Below are 16,416 nucleotides of genomic sequence, written 5' to 3'. Positions count from 1 at the left end.
ATCTAGATGATCTTTATTAGTGCCAAATTTGCGTGCAGTCGAGTTTTGCATGGATCGTGCACTTTATCCACTTTCCAACTTGAAGCCAGGGAGAGCACCACATCAGGATTGTACCCGGTTCGTGATCAGTCAGAGTAACACCGTCTTCACCAACAACACTGATCCAGCCGGATAACTCCTCTGATCGGTCAGCAAGACACTGAAGTTCAAGCCACTCTGCTGATCTTGAACCCTCCTGGTACCCTTCGCTGGAAAAAGCCCTTGCGATCGTACTTCCTGGCGACCTGCTTCATGTGCTTGACATTAGCCGCACCATAACTCCCGAGTGGATCCTGATTGGAGTGAGCGTAGTTCATATAGACAAACTGCTCGCTAGCGCCAACAGATTTCGCAAAGGCCTCGATTCTGCTCCCCATAGCCGCCACTCGTTGATAGACGCGGCGATATTCTTCATCACTGCTTGGGCCAACGAGAGTGACGCCAAATACCAGAAGCGTCTTGTTGCGGGAACCTCGCTCAAGGCCGAGCATATTTCCACCCTTGGCTTCGCTGATGTCTGCGAAATATGCTGGGATCGACTGAACCTCTGTGATTGTTGCGAATCTTTGCGGGCCCAGGGTGGAGTTCATATCAGCGACTAGGCTGGCATGTTCTTCTATGCAATAGCGCAAGACGGCTGGGTCGTTGGCGATTGTCAAAGAGGAAACTGCATTCCTGTTGATAACAAGGTTAGTAAACTAACTAATGATTATTTGCAAACTGCCTGCACCACTTACCTTAGACTTGGGGCTGAGGCGGTCGATGAGCGATTTGCTGAGTCGACAAGGTTTACTGACTCCTTCTTGCTTGGTGCCAACGTCGGAATGCTGTTGAATGCGTCGAACGCTGTCGCATTGGCATCATCCCTGGCATTGACCTCAATCACCGATGCAGTGATATTTCCAGACACCGGGCTGTACGCAACGGACGCGAGCATCGCATTGTCTTGGAATGACCGATTGAAATCAGCGAACGCGGCAGCAGCGTCGAAAACAGTCTCCGCGTGCTCGATACCAATTGACCTCACCTCCATCGACATATTCTGAGCTGGAAAAGCCATGAGATCGATCCTGGTAACTATGCCGAAATTGCTGCCGCCTCCTTTGAGCGCTCGCCATAGATCCGAGTGCGATGAAGCGTTGGCGTTGACGGTTTCGCCGCTTGCCAACACAACTTCGAAGTTGACGACACTGTCGCAGGCGAAGCCCGTTCGGCCAGTGTAGAATGAAATCCCGCCACCAAGTGTGAAGCCACCAACGCCCACTTCGCCCTCTCGTCCACCTGTGACGCCGACATCAGATTTGGCCAACTCAGAGTATACGCTCAGCCACCGCGCTCCCGTCCCAACGGATGCCACATTCGTCGCTGCATCATATGTTGTAGCGTTGAGTTGAGACAAGTCGATGGTAACTCCCTCAGCGATGTTATTCGTGTTATCACCTCCATGGCCGCCGCTGCGAATCGCGATGTGCCAGTCTCCGGCGCCATCAATTGACTGAAGGGCTCTGACAGTTTGAGCGACCTCAGATGCGGTGCTTGGAGTAACGAAACACCATGGAGCTTTTCTTGCGTTGAGCGACCAGTAGGAGTCCAGCAGAGGATCGTAGAGAGGTGAAGACGGAAGGTGTACAGCGTGTGAGAGGTTTGCGGAGATAAGAGCGTCACACTAAAACAACATCAGCTTGTGTTTATACTGTAGTGCGGAGTCCGCTTACTGGTGGGAAGCCGGTCGTGATCTGGGTGTCGTTGAGATCGATAGAGTAGCTCTCGGTGCTCAGTCCCTGCACGCTGCTGAGCCAGAACACTTTCAAGAGTATGACGGCGGTGCGGCTGGGTGCCATCCAGCTTCGAATGAAAGCTGGCATGATTTCCAAGTCGAAAGCAAGTTGCAGGATTTTTCTCAAAGTTCTGTACTGTTACAGACGTTTGGTTCGACTTGGTCGCCATCGCAAAGGCCTTATATACCCACTTGAGCTCCGCCAGCAAAGATGCCATGATGTCGATGCATGCACATATGATCCTGATGCTTGATTGCACTGCCATTGAAGGATCAGATATCACGCTTATAGATCTCGGCGGGCATCCCCGTAGACTGTCCCGTGAAGCAGCGATCGTCATTACGCGTGTTTGTTGGAGCTTTGTCAGACAGCCACTGCTCGCGTCTACCTGTAGGGATGAGACGTACAAGCACGCAGAGAATAGCAAACACGGAGTTCATTGGCAGCACATACCTTTCGTGGCGATTGAGAGCGCCTCTTTCGATTCTCCGAAGCAGGGACGACTTTAGTCGCTCCAAGAAAGTGGTATAGCTTGACCATTTCATTGGCTACGAGTGGGAAATGCTGGAGTATACGGCCCCGGCCTTGAATTGAAGTGACAGATTTGGCGACTGTCGGGTACGGGACAGCACTGCGATGTCAAGCGAGTTCTCGAATACGCGTATTCGTGAATACGGTAACCGTGCTGGCAAGCCTCTAAGGGTCCAGCACCGCGATCGACATTGCACTCTGCAGCTAGCGCCAGTCTAACACAATCCTTCTGGAACTAGGCGTCAGGAACAGTGACTACTCTTGCGCCTTCCAAGATCAGCATGCCATCTCAGTGGTGGCTAAGATGTTGTCGCAAGATGCACCAGTGACGATGAAGTCACTAGCGCTGCACAGCTAAAGCAGTCGTTCTTGTTGGATCTAGCATCAGCCACAGCGTCCAATGTGATATTATCTGGGTGGTCTCGGCCCATCATGACAGCACTAACCTTGACAAGGAACATCCTTCGTTCACGTAGCATTGTCAATTCCTATGAATTTTTTCTTTCCACAACCATCTGTCAGTGCGAGAGTGGTCCAGCATAATGAGCGACATCAGCAGACATAATTCGCCTCGACCGAAATCTGTTCGGACGCCTGTTGGCAGCGAAGCTGAGGACTGCAGCAGTCCTACAATTACAGGTATCCTGAGCCGTTCGCGTCGATGTCGTCGCATAGATTGAAATGTCACTGACAGCCGTTCAGAGGATGGCCGCGTCGACATTGACCTCCAGTCGCACTTCAACAGGACACTGTCAAAGGTGATCCGATTACCTCAGTCCGAAAGTGGAGTCGCTCCTCCGCCGGCATACCGACGATACGGCTCGCCAGACCAGTTCCCTGTACGACTCAACATTGTAATTCAGGTGGTCGGAAGTAGAGGTGATGTTCAGCCGTTCGTGGCCCTAGGCAATGGCCTACAGAAACATGGCCACAGGGTCAGGCTCGCTACACATGCCAAGTTCGAGGACTTCGTGCTCGGAGCTGGGCTACAGTTCTATCCCATCGGCGGAGATCCAGAAGATTTGATGGCTTACATGTTGAAGAACCCTGGTCTTCTGCCCAGCTTTCAATCGATCCGGAGAGGCGACGTTTCTGACAAGCGCAAAACAATACTTGAGATGCTGGAGGGATGTTGGGACAGTTGCATCTCTCCAGACCCCCTGTCGGGCGAACCGTTTGTTGCGGACGCGATCATCGCCAATCCGCCCAGCTTTGCGCATGTTCACTGCTCAGAGGCATTAGGAATACCTTTGCATTTGATGTTCACCATGCCTTGGACAGCAACGGCAGCCTTCCCACACCCTCTTGCGAACATCTTTAACGGCGCCAAGAATCCCAGACTTGCCAACTACCTTTCTTATGCAGTGGTTGAGATGATGACCTGGCAAGGACTTGGAGACGTAATCAACGCCTGGAGGAGATCAATTGGCCTGGAGCGTGTACCGTTGACTGAAGGACCATCTTTAGCATCGAATCTGTCGATCCCATTCACGTATTGCTGGAGCCCAGCATTGATGGCGAAACCTGATGACTGGCCAGCACATATCGATGTCTCCGGGTTCTTTTTCCGCGATGCCCCGGACTACATTCCGTCCGATGGCCTTCGAGCCTTTATCGAGGCCGGACCACCTCCTGTGTATATTGGTTTTGGCTCGATTGTCCTGGACAACGCGGCTGCGATGTCGTTTCTGATCCTGGAGGCTGTTGAGGAATGCGGGTACCGTGCTATTATATCTCGCGGCTGGAGCCGTCTCGATGGGCCCGCCGGTAAAGATGTCTTCTGGCTCGAAAATTGTCCTCATGAATGGTTGTTCCAGCATGTCTCAGCAGTCGTGCATCATGGAGGAGCAGGCACTACTGGTATGTGCGCCCTCAAGTGCTCGAGATGTAGCCCAGTTGCTGACACGATCGACTAGCATGCGGACTACGAAACGCGAGACCGACAGTCATCGTACCATTCTTCGGCGATCAGCCTTTCTGGGGTGACATGGTTGCTACTGCTGGCGCAGGACCCAAGCCCATACCTCACAGGAGCCTGGATGCAAAGAATCTGGCCGCAGCGCTGCGCTTCTGTCATGAACCGGCTACGCGGTCTGCAGTTGCCACAATCGCCGAGCAAATGCGACAAGAGGACGGCGTCAGCGCAGCCATAATGTCCTTTCTCAACAATTTGCAATCGGACGAGATGCGGTGCGACTTTCTCCCCGATCAGCCTGCGACTTGGCGCTTCAAGGTCAACGGCAGGCCTAAGAAAATATCTCGCCTTGCCGCAGAGGTTCTGGTGGAAAGTAAATGCATGGAATCCAAGGTATTGAAGGAGTAAGTGTGCCAATCTCTCAGCGATTGCATCGATGCGGTATTGATGCTCCCTGCTCGTAGGTATCGCACAAGCTGCATCATCATCGAGAACCGGCGCTGGGATCCTACGACGGGCTTGTTATCGTCCACGATCGGCGTCGGAATGGATATGATCGGTGACGCTGCTGGCGTCGTCCTCGAGCCCGCAGCAGAATACCGTCGAGGTCGCAGTCGAAGTGCTGATCCCAGTGGAGGAGGAAACGGCGGCAACGGAGGCAAAGCAGAATCAGCTAGTCTGGCCAGCTCGACATCGAGCGTTCAAACGACGACAGCACGAAAGAAGTCTTCCGATCAAGTGGCGATCGCGGGCTCCATGGCTCTGGCTTCAGGTAAGTCGCTCGGCAAGATCATACCGACTTTCTATCGCGGAGCTTTCGTGGAGATAGCACTCGCAATAACAGAGGGTTTCCGGAATATACCGCGTATCTGGGGCGATACTCCCGCCTCTTACGGTGAAGTGAGAGACTGGAAGTCTGGCAGCCTTGTCGCGGCGAAATCCGTGACGCTTGGCATGAGAGACGGCGTTCGTGATCTGGCCATGATGCCGGTTCGCAGCGCGAAAGAGGAAGGGTGGCTGGGTGGGGTGAAGGGAGTTGCGAAGGGGAGTGGCAGTCTCGCGAGCAAAACCCTGGGTGGAAGTTTAGGACTCGGGGCATATCCTGGACAGGGAATTGCAAAGACTATCTGGGCGAGTGCTCATGCTGGTGCAGGTGCTCGGGTTCGGGATAGCAGAAGAGCAGAGGGAAAGTATGCTGCTCAGCAAGCGAGTGAAGAGGTCAAGGAACAGGTTCGGGAGGTGTACGACAAGGCAAAGGCGGAGCGCAAAGCGTTCTTTGCGTGGTGAGATTTAGTCGTGGTTCATCCATTGGAACTTGCATCAAAATTTCAAGGAATTTCACGGGCCACAAACCTCGGCGCGGACAAAACATAAGCCGCGCACCGAGACTGGGGAAACAACAGCGACTCGTCGTTACCGAGGCAGATTACAGTAACGACATCGACATTGCAGACAATGTAGACGCGAGATAGGTCTCGTGCTCACGATTGATATCGAAGGCCACTGCCATCCAGGGAACAAGTCTCACGTGGCCATCTGGATCATGTCCTCGAATCAGCCCATCAATATCCTGATCGCCAATCGCTCTGAAATAGCTTGCCGTCTCATCAGAACATATTCACTTTACCCGGACATCCAGACAGTGGCTTTGTATACACCATCGGAGAAACACTCAACGCACGCACGCCTCGCAACAAAATCCGTCGCCCTTTCCGCAGAAGGACCGCTTGCATATCTCGACGCAGACAGCATCGTCAACATTGCCAAGCAGCAAGGTTGTTGGGGAATCGCACCTGGCTACGGATTCTTGTCTGAAGATGCTGCTTTTGTGCGACTATGCGAACGTGAGCGGATTGTCTTCATCGGGCCAACGAGCGAGCAATTGGCACGACTTGGAAACAAGCTGAGCGCAAGGTCTCTGGCTGCAGAAGCCGGCGTACCTATTCTGGATGGCACCAAAACTGCGTCGGATCGAGGCTCCTCTATTGATGATGTACTGACGTTCTCAAAAAGCCTAGGATCGAGCAGGAGTGTCATATTGAAGGCTGCAGCTGGTGGCGGAGGGCGTGGAATCCGCATCATCGATGATAACAGGGACGAGCGAGCCATTCGCTCGGCTTACGACGCGTGTCAGCGAGAAGCATCTGCTTCGTTCGGCGATGGAAGTTTGTTTGCCGAGCGGTATCTGAAAGGCGCCAGGCATATTGAGGTCCAGCTACTTGGCGATGGCACCGGAAAGGTCACTCACTTCTGGGAACGAGAGTGCTCGCTGCAGCGACGGAATCAAAAAGTAATAGAGATCGCGCCTTCTCAGTCCGTTCCACCAGAACTGCGGCGAGCGATCATCGCAGCTGCGGTAAAAGTAGGGCAGGCAGTGAAGCTGCGAAGTCTCGCCACAATCGAATTTCTGGTTGATACAGCTAACGATGATTTCTTCTTCATGGAGGCTAATCCAAGGATACAAGTGGAGCATACTATTACTGAGCAGATCAACGGCGTCGACTTGGTGGATCTGCAACTCCAGGTTGCCTTGGGACACAATTTGGCAGATCTAGGCGTATTACAGGAGCCTTTGCCACCTCGATTGACTTCCATACAGCTGCGCGTAAATTCCGAAAGCTTCGGCAAAGATGGCACTGCGCGACCCGAGGCGGGTATCATTCAGCAGGCCATTTTCCCCACGGGGGCCGGAGTGCGAGTCGAGACAGCTATCGAAGGGGGTCGCGAGTATGGTGTGAGCCCTCTGTTCGACAGCCTCCTAGCGAAGCTCGTCGTGACATCTTCATCATACGCTTCAACATTACAGCTTGCTCGTTGGGCAATTGCTCAGACCACTATCATTGGGTGCGGGATCAACCAGGCGTTTCTCATGGCATTGCTAGATATGCAGGTTGTTCGTGATGGCAAACATCATATTATGACCATCCAGGAGAACGTCGAGGAGCTCTATAGCTCCACGCAGAAGAATGTGGAAGTGCTGCGAGCGAAAGCCGATAAGATCTCCAAGACTGTCACCTCTGCAACGAAGACTGCACCTAAAGTCGAGCGTCCTGAAGGCTCAGAGGAGCTTCTGGCCCATCTCACCGGGGTCGTCTTCTCCCTCAAAGTGAGCGAAGGCGACAAGGTCAGTGTTGGTCAAGAACTGGTCGTGCTCGCGGCAATGAAAATGGAGCACTCTGTGCAAAGCGCTTATAACGGCGTCGTGACCAAGATACCAGTTACGCAAGGACAGCAAATCAATTCTGGCGAAGCTCTTATTTTCATCATGCCGGATGAAGGCGATTCATCTGCTAGTGCGAATGATACTGCCCAGACTGAGGATGCAGAGGTATTGCGACCGGAGTTGAAAGAGCTCAACGAACGCAAAGCTGCAGGGCGGTACGCTGGCCGCAAAAAAGATGTCGAGAAGCGCCACGCAAACGGGTATCTCACTGGTCGTGAGAATCTCGATTTGCTCATAGACGAAAACTCATTCGTGGAGTTTGGAGATCTTGTGGTTGCGGCACAGAAGAAAAGGTATCCGAAGTCCCATCTCATCACACGAACCAGTGGAGATGGCATCATCGTAGGATGGGGTACCTTGCAGTCGCATCCAGTCGCTATGGTCCTTGGTGACTACCTAGTACTTGCCGGCACCCAAGGACATTTCCACCATGAGAAGTTAGATCGAATTTTCGCCTCAGTGATTGCTCATCCCGCTCCTCTGGTCCTGTATGCTGAAGGAGGAGGTGGAAGGCCTGGTGACACTGACGTCCTTAGTACCACAGGTCTCAAAACGCCATCATTTGCTCTGCTGGGCGAGATCAAAGCAAGGGGCATACCGTCTGTCGCAGTTGTGAATGGGTACTGCTTCGCTGGTAATGCTGCTCTGCTGGGTACTTGCGACATCATCATAGCTACGAAAGGTGGCTCAGCCGATGCTCCACAGCGCAAAAAGACAACGATAGGCATGGGAGGTCAAGCTATGATCGAAGGCGGCGGTCTCGGCTTATTCGAGCACGAAGAGATCGGACCGATCGATGTGCATATGCGTTCGGGCGGCATCGATGTACTTGTCGACTCTGAAGTCGAAGCTGCACCCCTTGTGCGCAAGATCATCGCGATGTTCACACAGCCGCATCTCCCTCCGTCGGAGAGCCCTTACACATCCGATCACCTCCGCTTGCGTACAGTAGTACCGCCATTCTCGGCCCATCGCCGTGCGTACGACATTCGCGCTGTGATTCAACTCCTGCTGGATGACGATAGCTTCATCGAGTTCTGTCCGCAGTGGGGCCTCTCGGTGCTCACGGGGCTGGGCCGCATCAAAGGTCGAGCAGTAGGTGTAATAGCCTCAAACTCTTCTTCACCTCTCGGCGGAGCAATCGACGTGGAATCAGGAACGAAGGTGAACCGCTTTTTCCGCCTTCTCATCCGTCTCGGTGGCATGCATGTCATCAGTCTTTGTGACACTCCAGGATTCATGGTTGGTCCTGATTTCGAGCGCTCCACAGAAGCTCAAGGCGCAGGAAGTACATATCGCTGCTTCGGGGACTGGTTCGGCAACAGTCAAGAATTCGGGCTTCTTGGTGGACGTGTTCTGGGAATCGTCCTTCGAAATGGTTTTGGATTGGGTGCACAGGCTATGCTCGGAGGCGGAACTCTGAGGAACAGTATGTGCGTGGCGTGGCCGAATGCCGTTTTTGGAGGCATGGGGCTTGAAGGGGCTGTGAAGCTTGCGTACAGGAAAGAACTAGAAGCTATCAAGGACGATGAAGAGAGGAAGAAGAAAGAGCAAGAAATGGTTGATGCCGCGTACGCCGAAGGTAGAGCTCTGAACCAAGCTACTGTCGGCGAGATCGACAGTGTGATAGATCCAGCGACTACGAGACAATGGCTGGAACAGATGATGGAGGTCCTACCGCAGAGGGTGCCGACATTCATGAGAGCAAGAAGAGATGCGAAGATGTGAGGCAGCCTGAGCTCGAGGCTTCTTGAGGCTCGAGAGAATTGGATACCACTCAATTGCAGATATCGTGAAGTATCAATTGGTCGTAGCTGTTGCTATGTTACACTTGGTAGACACACAGCTCATGCTATGCTACGCTCTATAGCATTCCAGCTCATTGCTCTTCTCTCGTACTCGTAAATGCTGGATCTTGTAATGCAATCTCGTGATCGCGTTTCTGCTTAGATGCCCCATTATCGCAAAGCACGAGTCTCCAAATGTCACAATCTCCCAAACCGTCGCTCTCGAGATCCCCACCATCACATATTGCGTTTCAGCCAGTCTGCGCGGAACAGCTTGCTGCTTTCGCGCCAAAGCGCAGTGTCGCGGTCGCCTTTCGGATAGCCTGCTTCAGCCCAGCGAGTCATCTCTGCTTTAGCGACCTCCAACGTCACGATAGGCGTGGTAGGCGGCAGACGTCTGAAGGGCCGATAGGCAATTTCGACATTGCGTCCAGTGTTGTTCTTCTTCTCCTCCCAATCGCGCCAGATCTGAGTGGAGTCCGTGGTCTTCGCTTCGCCGTTGATGCGCTGTTGATACGCTGCGTAGATCATGTCGAGTTCTGGATATCCGCGACCTGGCGCAAGCGTGTAGACGGCAAGCCGAACCTGCTTTTGCGTGTCGACGCTTTCGATGTTCTCAACTGTTCCCTCGCGGTATTTCTTCCACAACTCGTACCGCGCGTTAACTTCCCCTCTGGAAGTGGCAGAGTCGCTGACCGCGGTCTTACGCTTCTTCTCCTTCACATGTGTCGGTGTGCCCAGGTTGGAACTGCTGTCCCGCGGAGGCGTCGTTGGAACTTCCTTGCGCTTGTTCTTGCCGCGACCTCGCGCTTTGGCCGCATTGATTGTTGTCTTGTGCGGGGCTTCGAGAACACGCTTCGTCTCTTTTATGGAACTGACGCCTTGAGGTGGCGGAGCGCGTCCAGTCACATGCTCCCAAGCGGCCGTCATCCACTCGCGACGCGCCGTCTCACCAGCCTTGTTGCCAAACGCTGCCTGAGCAGCGGGCGTAGTGAATGTCAGCGGTTTGAAATGATCAGCAACGAATTCGATCTTGCTAGTCTCTGCTTCCGCACCGAGAAACACGCCATCGGCCGTTTGCCACAACCATTGGCATTGGAACTTCTTGCCTTGGCCGCCGCTGGGCCATCCGTAAACTCCCCAATTGTTCATCGCATCATCCGGCACCCATTCCTTCATCATCTGTCCCACAAGCATCAGGGGCACATCGTTACCGGCCGTGTGCGCAAAAACCTTGATGGTGGGGCTGATCAACGTGAAGTCGCGATCAGCGATTTGCTTAACGAGCTGCTCGGTCATCACGGGCTCCGCAATTGATGTCGCGGATCGCGTTTTATAGTAATGAATCGCGTTGGAGATCGTCCGTGTGCGTTTTCGCTCTTGTGCGATTGTCAATGCGAACGGAGGTCGTGAGTAATGCTTGTAAAATCGCTCTTGCGCGGTTGCAGAGGCGGTCGCAGAGTCGTTAGCGGTAGAGGCTGTCGGATCGCTCGCTCGCGATTCTGCTCTTCTGTGCTCTGGAGCAATGCCGATCGATTTTCGAAGCGCGAGGGGCTGAATGGCGAAATCGCAATTTGGCGCTTTGCGGATGTCAGCAGCGTTCAGACTGTGGAGACCGGGCGGCGGTGGTAGGTGGTGGTAGCGATGGTGGTGGTGGAAGGGAGTTAGAAGCAAGAAGAAGAGGCGGCGATGACCACTGAGAATGAACATGAAACACATCACTTCATTCACATGCCAAGGTCCTCACTTTCAGTAGCATGAGTACAACGCGCCCGCCATAGCCCGAGCCAGTGATGCGAACTTCACGCTCAATGGAGCATAGAATAATATGACCGGCATGGCGAAAGGTTTGACTGGCGTCAACATAAATTCGACTGATCGTTCCTGCCCGGTTGCTTGGACCGTCGATGAGACATGGAAAACAATGCCCGTACTTTCCACCAAGACTGCCCTGCTTCACACTTACACCCATAATCTTGAGCTGGCTGCGAAGGGCGAGTACGTCTGGTACTTTGTAGCTATTGACCGGAGGACTGGCAAAGTGGCGTGGAAGAAAAGAGCCGGAGCTGGAGGTACGATTAACGATAATTGGGCTCCTATCATCCTGACTCCTGAAGGAAAGCTCATTCAGACAGTCCAGAATGGTGTAGCTGTTCTTGAAGATGGTGAAGATTATGAAAGGCGGAGAAGATCCTGTAGCTTTGTATTCAATCTATATCAGCGTCGACAGATGCCATGTGTAACGTCAGATGTTATTGACACATAGTCCGCCACGGTACAGGTCCAATGAGTATCGTTGCATAGCTGGCCTCCATTTGCTGCGTTCTGCAGGATGCGCGAAGTTGTGCACATCCTCCAGTTGACAACGCGTCCTGTGTCAGTGATCCGGTCTGAAGTGTCCTTTGAACGTGATCATACAATAGTTTTGATCATACAATAGTTTCAAGTGCCTTGTTGGGTTAGGAGCAATACCAGCTGCTGATGAGGATTCTCAAGCATCGTCAAGTTTAACTTAAGGTTTCCGAGAAAACGCCGCGGGCGAAGTTCGGTTCTGAGGCTGAGCATCCTCAGCTCCTGCATGGTCCTGTCGTTGCCTACAGCATCGACAATTGTGCCATCAATCACCATGGCCGAATAAGAAGGAAGAAAGTACGTGGCCACAAGACCGGAATGGCCAGATCAACAAGGTTAAATATTTCACGTGGCTGCAGACATCCAAGCACGCCGACCAGAAACACGCGTCGCTCTCACAAGAAATCTCGAAATGGCTGCACAGAGTGCAAGCGCCGCCATATGCGCTGCGATGAGCGACGACCAGCTTGTGTGAATTGCGAGAAGGCAGAGCGCAGCTGCGCGTATCCGTCGTCGAAGGGAGTTGGCGGCGGCGGTGGTGGCCAGCGGAGGCACTCGACACGTCAGGGGGACCTGTCACCCCCAAGCCTGTCCGGCTCTGTAGCGCGATTTCGAACTCGCGGCCAGGTCGATGGTGATGGGAACGACGATGCTCACTTAGATCCGTCTTCGGCCTCCCCATTTTCGCACGGCGATCACCTTCCCGGCCTCGGCATGCCGTTGGATGGTATGGCCCAATCAGTCTACACATCAGAACATCTGGTCTTGCTCCACCACGCCGATGCGGTGCCTGGCTTCTCTGCTCCAGGTCGGCGTGTCGTTGCCATCGCCGTCCAACGCGCTGCCGACGCACCCTATCTCATGGACGAGGTACTGGCTTTCACAGCCTTCCACCTGGCGCATTGCTATCCCGCATCGACATCGTGTCTCGGATACATAGCCACCGAACTTCAAACAAGGGCTTTGGCCTCTTTTGCCCAAGCCAGAGACAGGACACACAATCGTGAGCCATCGTCAACTCTCCCTCGCTACCTCTTTGCTGGTATTCTAGGTAGACACGTTCTTGCCGACACTCTCGCCCACCACCGCTCCGACTTTCATTCCTTCATCGATCCTTTGGTCGACTGCTTCAATCTCAATCGCGGCATGACAGCCGTGCATACCCCAACAGAAGAACATCTTCGGGATCCCGACATCGAGCCCTTCGTGAAGCCTGTTCTCGATGCCCGTGACAATATCGCTTCTCCAGGGGCCGAATGCGCTTCCTTGCAAGGTCTGATGGATGAATCTGACCTTGGAGAAGTCAGCAAAGAGGCATGTCGCAAAGCAATCGATCTTCTACAGTCCGCCTTTGACATATGCAACAACTTGGACGAGGACGACTACTTACAGGCTGTCTCGGCATTTTCTGTCAAGATTGAAGCTGACTTCGTTGACGTACTGCGCAAGTACCGACCGGAGGCGTTGGTAATCCTCGCTTACTATGGCATATTGTTTCACCGTTGTTGGAACTTCTGGGCTTTTTGCGATGCCGGCAGTTCCGTGATTCACGCCATTGCAGGACACCTGGGCAGTTACTGGCAAGACGCACTGGCTTGGCCTTTGCAAGAATTGGAAACTGCAGGTCATGGCCCAGACCTCGGTTGACCTTTCTACGCCATCGCTCCTACAGGAATTTTCTCTTTCGGGATCTCCTGTCGGCAGGCTTCTTTGACCTTCCAGGTCTACGACAGCCGCAGCTATATCCAGAAATTCGATGCATGTCGTGCGAGGCATGCCTTGTGATCAACATGTGTCAGCCGAGAGCTGTCATTCGTGGTCTGAGTTGCGCTTCATTCTCGCGTGGCGCAAAGAAGACAAGAGCTGCTTCTCCACCCTAGGGGTCCGACACACGTTGACAGATGGCTGCGCCTGACTTGCCAGGGAGCTAATTCGTGGACTGTCATGCTGTAGGGGGTGGCCCGTACGAGGAGCAACTACATTGGCACCTCTTCCGCACTGTCACAATCTCGATGTCAGCACGCCACCTCATTCCACAAACTTTGCATGCGAGCGGTAGACAAGAACGTAATAGTCTCTGAGACCATCGACCGGGTACTGGCCATCTCGGCGGGCATCAGCAGATCTGCCGTTGCAGCACTCCGCCTGGATTCAGTCGAAGTCTCGGTTCTGATCTCGATAGACTCGACGTCAGAGATTCCTCACAACTTACGCCACTTAAAAAGTGATACTTCACATCGCCACTACGAGTCTCGCAGTCCGCGCGCGCGCTTCTAAGCCAGTAGCACGTGAGCAGGGAAGCTGGTGACAATGATCGGCAATGCTTTGCCTCAGTAGGCATATGTTGCAGCCCTCGATCATTGCAGAGCTGAGGAAAGGCCAGGAAGCGCGAAGCAGAAAGTGACAGATAGACACGCCTTGCATAGAAGTCGTTCTGCGGTGTTCAATTGACTTGAGCGGCTACATCGTACGTTTATACATCCCTTATCCTTGGTGTACAGGCCACCCGCCTAAGTAAGCCAATTTGTACTACCCTTTTTCCACCTCTTTCAGGCCAAACTCACTATTGATAGTCGTCCGCATGTCGATCTTGCGTTCTAGGAAGACAAATATAAGTGCTAGACTCGGGAATATCATCGCAACCTCCCAAACTCTTGTCAAGGCACCGGCATAGACACCTACCAACTCATCCCGGGCTGAGCCTGGGATTGCCTTGATGAAAGACGCACTGGCTTTCTCATAAGCCTTCCCACCAGTGAGACTGGCACGTAGGGTGGGATCGGAGATGTGATACGCGAGTGAGTCGAAGCGGGCGTTGAGGACAGCAGCCGGAATAGTGATTCCCCATATGATTCCAAAACTTCGAACGAAGCCCCAGAATGCAGTCGCAGCCGCAGCATCTGTCTCTTCCAGCCCAGCCTGAATGGCGGGCAGTATGGCGGGAATCAACATGTTGCCAAACAATCCTATGACGAGCTGAAAAAGAATCCATTCCACTGCCGTCGAGGACGGTGACAAGAGGATGTACAGTCCATGCCCGAGGAGTAGTCCGGCCAACGAGACAAAGTGGACGGTGCGATATTTGCCTGTCTTCTTCGTAACCCAAGCGCCAACCACTACGGCCGGGATCAGCATGATGACCGAAGGAAGAACCTGGACTCCGGCCCGGCTTGGACTGGACAACTGTACAGCCTGGAAATAGACCGAGAGAAAATAGATCCTCCAGAACGATAGGATGCTCCAGAAAAAGGTGATGAGGTACCCTGCAGCGGAGGTGCGCCGGCTGAAGAATCGACGAGGCGCAATCGGTAGTCTTGGCACGAACGCTTCATACACTGAAAATAGCCCGAACCCAGAGAGTCCGATCACTAGGGGTAGAATAGCGTGCCAGCTACTCCAAGAATACCGTATGTCGCCATAAGAGATGGCGAAAAGGACCGAAGTCGTAGACGCAATCAACATACAGTTCCCCACGTAATCGATGGACAAGATGCGCTCACGCATCAGTTCGCGATTGAAGCCTATGTCAAGACAAAATGTGACCGCGACAAGCGCGATGCCTGCGACCGGAAGATTGATGTAAAAAATCCAACGCCAGGAAATTCTCTCCACGATGACTCCGCCGAGGAAAGGTCCGAGTGCAGTCCCAATGTTCACGGCGACAAATGTGGCCGCGATATAACCTGGGCGTGACCGAACGGGCACAAGATCCGAGACAATCAGATCAAGCTGTGACTGTCCTTTAGAAATGAACAAGACTAACAGGCATCTATGTTATCTTACCAGCATGGTTACTCCGCCGCTACCTGCTCCTTGTATCGCCCGGCCAGCTATGAGCTGTTTACTGGAGGCAGAGGATCCTGCAACCGCACTGCCCAAGAGAAACAAGATTATGGAAGCCATCATGACGTATCGTCGACCGACGGCATTAGCAAGCTGTCCAAGAAAGGGCTGGAAGGCGGCACTGGGGCACAGAGATGTCGGTGAGCAACAGACGAGATCAAGACTTCTGCCAAGTTTGAACACACGACTCACTTTGTCAGAAAGAAGACATTGAGCACCCAAATGAAGTCGTCGCCAGTTCCCAGCTCTGCATTGATCACGGGCAATGCGGTGGAGACTACAGTCGCTTCCAGAGACACCATCAGGGCTGTCAGCCACAGCACTGGAAACACGATCCAGAACCGCCATGTATGTTGGGTATCCGTGGGCTCCGACCCTGAAGCGGGTTGCGGTGTCGTAGGAAGTGACATAGCGCAGCTTGGCTTTCCCTGGAGGTGAAGAACCTCCAACTTGCTAGTAGAATATGAGAGCGCTGTCAACAGAGTTATTACAATGGCTAGAGATGTTCAAATTGAGCTCAAGCTGCCCCGCGTGTGCATCGCGCTTGTCATTTGCATATTGTGCTGTCCCAACGCATGTTGCAGTAGTAGCATAGCTATAAAACTAGCGCGAACCTAAATGCTAGCCTTCTGCAGTGCCAAACGCTCGATCGAGTTCTTGGTCATGGGCTCGCCGTTTCTGTCGGGGGCTGTTATCTCGCGTATTCGCTGCGCGTCACCGTGCTTTGGACAAGCGCAGCGATCAGTTCGACATCGTCCCACTTTCGAGGCATATCATGGCTGCCCTGATGTTGGTAGATCTCGGCTGAATCCTCTTCGCAAATTTGCGACAACAGGTCAGAGTATGCGCGAAGCTCGTCTTGCCGGCCCCAGATATGTAATGTCGGCATATCCAGCCTTTCAGAGAAGACATCCGGATGAATACAACGTGCTTCAACCCCGCTACTTG

General features: G+C 53.3%; 6 protein-coding genes across 7 annotated transcripts; 3 read left to right on the top strand and 3 right to left on the bottom strand.

The window, feature by feature from the left end:
* Positions 1 to 206: 206 nt before the first annotated feature.
* On the bottom strand, positions 207 to 1,904 carry CKM354_000933000 (uncharacterized protein; the record flags this gene model as incomplete). The annotated part of the gene is made up of 3 exons (XM_044804746.1): positions 207 to 714; positions 777 to 1,705; positions 1,755 to 1,904. 3 exons carry the CDS (start codon positions 1,902 to 1,904, stop codon positions 207 to 209), a joined length of 1,587 nt encoding a protein of 528 aa, XP_044660681.1.
* Positions 1,905 to 2,890: 986 nt separating this feature from the next.
* Positions 2,891 to 5,550, top strand: CKM354_000932900 (uncharacterized protein; the record flags this gene model as incomplete). The annotated part of the gene is made up of 4 exons (XM_044804745.1): positions 2,891 to 2,987; positions 3,051 to 4,208; positions 4,265 to 4,667; positions 4,728 to 5,550. 4 exons carry the CDS (start codon positions 2,891 to 2,893, stop codon positions 5,548 to 5,550), a joined length of 2,481 nt encoding a protein of 826 aa, XP_044660680.1.
* Positions 5,551 to 5,806: 256 nt separating this feature from the next.
* On the top strand, positions 5,807 to 9,214 carry CKM354_000932800 (uncharacterized protein; the record flags this gene model as incomplete). Its single annotated transcript, XM_044804744.1, has 1 exon — positions 5,807 to 9,214. One exon carries the CDS (start codon positions 5,807 to 5,809, stop codon positions 9,212 to 9,214), a length of 3,408 nt encoding a protein of 1,135 aa, XP_044660679.1.
* Positions 9,215 to 9,524: 310 nt separating this feature from the next.
* CKM354_000932700 (uncharacterized protein) lies at positions 9,525 to 10,572 on the bottom strand (the record flags this gene model as incomplete). Its single annotated transcript, XM_044804743.1, has 2 exons — positions 9,525 to 9,584; positions 9,634 to 10,572. The coding sequence occupies 2 exons, from the start codon at positions 10,570 to 10,572 to the stop codon at positions 9,525 to 9,527; spliced, it is 999 nt and encodes a 332-aa protein (XP_044660678.1).
* Positions 10,573 to 12,354: 1,782 nt separating this feature from the next.
* On the top strand, positions 12,355 to 13,272 carry CKM354_000932600 (uncharacterized protein; the record flags this gene model as incomplete). The annotated part of the gene is made up of 1 exon (XM_044804742.1): positions 12,355 to 13,272. The coding sequence occupies one exon, from the start codon at positions 12,355 to 12,357 to the stop codon at positions 13,270 to 13,272; it is 918 nt and encodes a 305-aa protein (XP_044660677.1).
* An 882-nt stretch (positions 13,273 to 14,154) lies between these two features.
* CKM354_000932500 (uncharacterized protein) lies at positions 14,155 to 15,878 on the bottom strand (the record flags this gene model as incomplete). 2 transcript variants are annotated; one of them, XM_044804740.1, is made up of 3 exons in its annotated part: positions 14,155 to 15,360; positions 15,409 to 15,589; positions 15,661 to 15,878. In XM_044804740.1, the coding sequence occupies 3 exons, from the start codon at positions 15,876 to 15,878 to the stop codon at positions 14,155 to 14,157; spliced, it is 1,605 nt and encodes a 534-aa protein (XP_044660675.1). The 2 variants fall into 2 exon arrangements, with proteins under 2 accessions (XP_044660675.1, XP_044660676.1); XM_044804741.1 differs by lacking the exons at positions 15,409 to 15,589; positions 15,661 to 15,878 and having other exon boundaries at positions 14,155 to 15,129.
* Between the last annotated feature and the right edge of the window lie 538 nt (positions 15,879 to 16,416).

The sequence above is a fragment of the Cercospora kikuchii genome (assembly GCF_019650295.1).
Source record: "Cercospora kikuchii DNA, contig_00006, whole genome shotgun sequence".
In the NCBI taxonomy this organism is placed as follows: domain Eukaryota; kingdom Fungi; phylum Ascomycota; class Dothideomycetes; order Mycosphaerellales; family Mycosphaerellaceae; genus Cercospora; species Cercospora kikuchii.
Note: the sequence above shows the minus strand (reverse complement) of the source record. Positions and strands in the feature narration are given on the sequence as shown.